This window comes from Dioscorea cayenensis, chromosome 17 (genome assembly GCF_009730915.1).
Source record: "Dioscorea cayenensis subsp. rotundata cultivar TDr96_F1 chromosome 17, TDr96_F1_v2_PseudoChromosome.rev07_lg8_w22 25.fasta, whole genome shotgun sequence".
Taxonomy (NCBI): Eukaryota; Viridiplantae; Streptophyta; class Magnoliopsida; order Dioscoreales; family Dioscoreaceae; genus Dioscorea; species Dioscorea cayenensis.
Window position 1 is genome coordinate 7,403,173 of NC_052487.1, and position 4,981 is coordinate 7,408,153.

The window sequence follows — 4,981 nt, forward strand, 5'->3', positions numbered from 1 at the left end:
GATCTTCTTAAAAAAGGTGAACTTGAAAATAATTGATCTAATTATAGTTTACCAAATCTTGAGTGAGACAATGAAAAAGAAGAAATTGAACATGAGAATAGTTGTTGATGAAACTTCCATAGACACTAAGACTATTGATTCGAGACAACTATATATAAATTTCAAGCAGTTTTCAGCATTCTTTTGGAAGGTGATTTTCTAGTATAGGCCAGTGCTATGACTTGTTTAAAGATGGGGTATTTTTTTGCTGCATGATGCAACTCTCTCTTAAAGTATTTCGCATCCACACAAAGTTCTAAAACCAAAGCGAACTTAAAGTGTTCCCCGATGGATTCTGGCATACTAAAATTCTTAATTTCACAATGGCAAAATTTCCTGCAGTATCACTATCATACAGGAGATTGTTCTTGTAAAGGGCCTTACTTCCCAAATATTGCACTAATGTTGAACATGAGTTTGGACTTACCCTAAAAAAACATGGTAAATATCACTTCGGTTCATTTGGTAACCTGATTAGCAGTAATTGTTTGAGAATGGTTTCATTTCTCATGACCGAATTGAGTGATGTGCACAAATCAAACTAATGACCAGGAGTAGTAGCAAAACAATTCCAAGAGGTCAGAGTGTTTGATTCAAGCATGGTGTCCATCATTATAAATTTACTAAGAGAAAATTACTTATGTAAAAGTGGATAATTACTAATATGCCCTCATAAAAATCACATTTGTTTATATTCCCTCCAAGATCAACTTACAGAAATTTATCAAAATTTCATTTAATTTTTGTTTTTCTTTGTGATTTGTTTAGTCTTCCAAAATGAATAAAAGGGAGTAAAGAATAGTTTACCTTTTTAACAAAAACTTTTTAATTGACTTTTGGTAGGAGGGGCATATAAACAAATAAGAATGATTTATAACGGTATATAAGTAAATATCATTTTTATAGTGATATATACACACACACACACACGTGATTATCCACTTTTATAGGGGCATATAAGCCAAAACCATATTACAAAGACTAGGTAAATGAACCACTGATTACTGCAAAACATGAACTAAAAAGAAAATCAATGTCTGATCCAACATGAAAACATCTATCATTTGGCTCTTTAATGAGTGAACACCAGTAATCAAACTGTTCACAGGTTCACCCGTATATTTTGACCTTTAATGATTCACTGTACAATTGTGGTTTAACATAACAATAAATGCCAGTATCATTTTGGTATAAAAAGAAAATTAACCTACAGTATGAATTCGGTAGCTAAACTGACGAGAAAGCCCAAAAGAGCGCCGACGATGACCTGAATCTCTGTGTGACCAACTGATTCACTCAGTGATCTGTCTTCAATGTGGTTCTTCTCAGATGGCTCTTCACCATCAACTGTCAAATTTCGTATGGGATCCAATTTGCTTGATGAGCTTCCTTGCTGGTTGGCTGTATAAGATTTTGAATCTGATGATGTATAAGAAGTGGACTTTTCAGATAGAGAGAGCAAAGGGGCAAGAGTTTTCAAATTAATGGTGGCCATTCCGGGTTTTGAGTCACCAAGATCTTCTTTTTCTTGATAGAGTGCCAACTTCTCTTGGATCTTCAGCAAGCTGTTCAGAGTCATGGCATGCTTACCCACTTCTCTCCGTACTCCCTGATTTATTGATGAAAATCTCAGGTCAGTACTCTATTCATGAAAAGTAGGTTAAAAAGATAAGTAATTAACTGGCGATTTTTGGTTCAGTAAAGCTTGCATTCTAAATGCATGCTATAGAAGCAAATTGTCTTTCTCAAAGGCATTTTTATGTTGGACAAAATTAAAAGTGCATAGTTCCAAACTGAATGGTTGCGTAATTTATTACCTGAATGGAAGTTTGTTAGAATGTGGAAATCACACACAAAACAAAGACAACCACAATTGGTACAAATGCAAGATATATGGACATTATAATTGGCAAACCATCTTTGTGATACATGATACAGAATTATCAAACAGATAAAATCAATTTAATCATGACTGGAACACCTTAATTAGTATTCAAAAAGGTGCAAAACAAACTAAAAGCAGATATAACTACGTAAATATGTAAAAGTATGAAATAGTAGATTGACTATGTCAGAATAAATTACGACTTGACAAAATTTTAACACTAGATGAAAACTAGTTAATACTCTTGGCTAAAATAGAATTGTAATTTGGCAACATGGAAAAAAGATATGCCACCCCTTACCCCTGATTAACAAAATCAAAAGGTTTTCAGGTTATATGGAGGCCCAGGAAATGATATTCACATTTAACACCAGATAAGCTTGGAACACCAAGAAAATCCATGATGAATTATCAGAAATTTTCCAATTAATCTTGTATGATTGAAAGGAAGAAACTATGAACAGAAACAATTGGCAGGTAGACAATTTTGGGATCAAGAGATGTGTTCCCATGGCTGCAATACATAAAGACAATGAACTGCTTGAAAATATTACTGGAGAGGGTATTATTTTAAAAATACAATATCAAAAAGACAACTGGTAGATAATTCACATCATGATGACTGGGAAGATGTTCCCTCACATGCTTCTCTAGTGACTTCCCAAAAACTTCCTATGTTTTCTTGAGCAATAATTTTTGGTCAAAGGAGACAAGAAAAGTGTGTATAATGGAAAGATCTTGTTCAGAACCAACACATGAGGTTTTTGTATGAGATATATTCAAAAGCAGAAACTAGATGGTCTACTTTGATCACCCTCAAACCCCAACCTACACAACACCCACCTGCGCATACCCCCACAGCAATAAAACTCAACAAAAAGAGAAAAAAAAAGTGGGAACTATTTTTCATATTCATATTTGTGATTTCTAGTAAGCATGATCTTTTATGCCACAGATCCCCTGTAATAGTCAAAAGGAAAAATAAAAATAAAATAAAATCTTCTTCCCGAGAAAAATTAATCCTACATGACCTCATGCCTCCATATCCGTCTTAACTTCAAAATTCTCCAATCATGATGAAACAATTTATGCATATGTTGACTGAACCTTTAATATTTACTCTTTCCGTGGGCAATACTATCACAGAAGTCAACCACTGAAAACCTTCAGTTTCACTAACTAATGAGAGCCTAAATTCTTAAAAATTGTTATAAACCATCACTTTTAATTGTTGACTTCAATGTTGAGAAATTATGGTCATCATCCTGGTGGTTCAAGTGCATGTATTTCAGAAAAAAGTTTTGTATATAATGTTAATACATAAGAGAGAGTAACTATCAAATAGAAACATCCTTACAAGTTATTACCACCCAATGTAATGATTCTGTAACAAAATGAAAATCTCAAACCAAATTGTGCTCCGCCTTGTGTTTCTTGAAGAAAATGGTAAATCTCAAACAGAAACTCATTCGTTCTAGATTAGAACAATTTCATTGATAGAGTTGTTTCCTTCTAATTTCTAAACAACCATATTTATTTTTCATGACATCATTTTGCGGTGGGGATCATGGAGATATTGTACTGTATATCAGACTTTCACGTTTCAATCAATTTTTGTTCCCTGAGCTACCCATCAGATAGAAATATTTCATCCAGTTCAGGTGAATATTGTACATAAAAGATATAAATTGCCAACTAAAGTCTATCTTATTTCATGGAACCATGAAGGCATCTAAAACAGGTTAAGCCGGTTAAACAAGAAATTCAATCAAAGGTCTTAAAAATAACAGGCTATTCTAAAAAAGTAAAATGTACACAAACATCCATTGGAAGTCATGAATCAAAGCAACAAGATTTCGTTCTTCCAAGCCAAACATTGCAATTCCAATATAATTGTTATTCCAGACCATTGTGAATTCATTCTCATCCAACAAATAGCTCTGATCCAATCTAGGTAATTTTCCACATCAATTGAGCAATATGCCAATGAACCAAAGCGTTTCCAATGCTAAACAGGTCAGTTCCAAGGAATAGCAATAGAAGCAAGCAAGACATATGCTATCCTAAATGACATAATTCAGGCACCAACTTCCAAAAACATCACAACCTAAGCAGTGGTCAAGAGCTACGTATCTAACCTGTGCATCATACATGACGAGAGCCGCAAAAACAACAGACATGCCAAAAATCGAATCCGAGAAACCCCTGCACACAAAATATACACCCAATTAGCTAAACTAAATTAAAAGAAACACTCTAAACTAATCTAAAATCCACAAATACTCCAAAAACACTGAACCTTTCCAGACCAAGTGAAGTAGCAGCAGCCACAACGCTCTAGCAAACAACAAACAAAAATGAAACTTTTAAAATCCAAACAAAGATAAGATCACAAGAGAACATCAATAAACATCAAAGAAGGAACCAGAGGACCATACAGAGGAGTGCGTGGACGGCATGCCACCAGACCGGACGGCAGCCCACAAATCAAGACCATCACCATTCACAGCTTTAACTATAGGTTTCGCAACTTGTCCAATGGCAGCAGAGACAGCAGCGGCCACCAGAACCTTGTTAAACAACAGAACACTCAGCAGGAGCCAGAAAACCAACTGAAAAGGAATGAAGATCAACACACCTTGTTATGAGTGACCTCCATGAGATCACTAACGCCGATGGTGATGGCACGCACAGGGGAGGGGAGTATCTTGGGTCGTGAGAGGCGGGATTTGGTGTGGAGAGCGAGTGAGGGGCGGAGGAGGGGGTGAGGGAGAGAGGTGGAGGACGAGCACGACATGTTCGACGATTTGTCTCACACAACACGCAAGAAGGAAAAAGAGCGAGAGAAACAAATGGATATTGTTCAGGTATGTGATGATTCGAATGGACAAAGTTGACTTTTTCAATTTAATTTAATGATTTTTTATAAACAAAATACATTTGAAATATATTTTAATAATATTTTAATTATATAAATATATACTCCTTCATTCTGTTTTAGTTGTCACATTTACCTAATTCACACCGATTAAAAAAAATTAATTAGTTACTTATATT

General features: G+C 34.9%; 1 protein-coding gene across 1 annotated transcript; it reads right to left on the minus strand.

Annotated features, from left to right (window-relative positions):
• Window positions 1-1,077: 1,077 nt before the first annotated feature.
• On the minus strand, window positions 1,078-4,777 carry LOC120280200. The gene is made up of 5 exons (XM_039286970.1): window positions 4,563-4,777; window positions 4,363-4,494; window positions 4,224-4,261; window positions 4,063-4,129; window positions 1,078-1,648 (listed from the first exon to the last, which is right to left on the minus strand). The coding sequence occupies exons 1-5, from the start codon at window positions 4,719-4,721 to the stop codon at window positions 1,247-1,249; spliced, it is 798 nt and encodes a 265-aa protein (XP_039142904.1). The 5' UTR covers window positions 4,722-4,777; the 3' UTR covers window positions 1,078-1,246.
• Window positions 4,778-4,981: the final 204 nt, after the last annotated feature.

Coding starts and splice junctions, on each gene's coding strand:
- LOC120280200 (XM_039286970.1), bottom strand. CDS start 4,721: ATGTCGTGCTCGTCCTCCACCTCTCTCCCTCACCCCCTCCTCCGCCCC. Junction 4,495..4,562: donor TGGAGGTCACTCATAACAAG/GTGTGTTGATCT, acceptor TTGTTTAACAAG/GTTCTGGTGGCCGCTGCTGT. Junction 1,649..4,062: donor TCGTCATGTATGATGCACAG/GTTAGATACGTA, acceptor TCAATAAATCAG/GGAGTACGGAGAGAAGTGGG.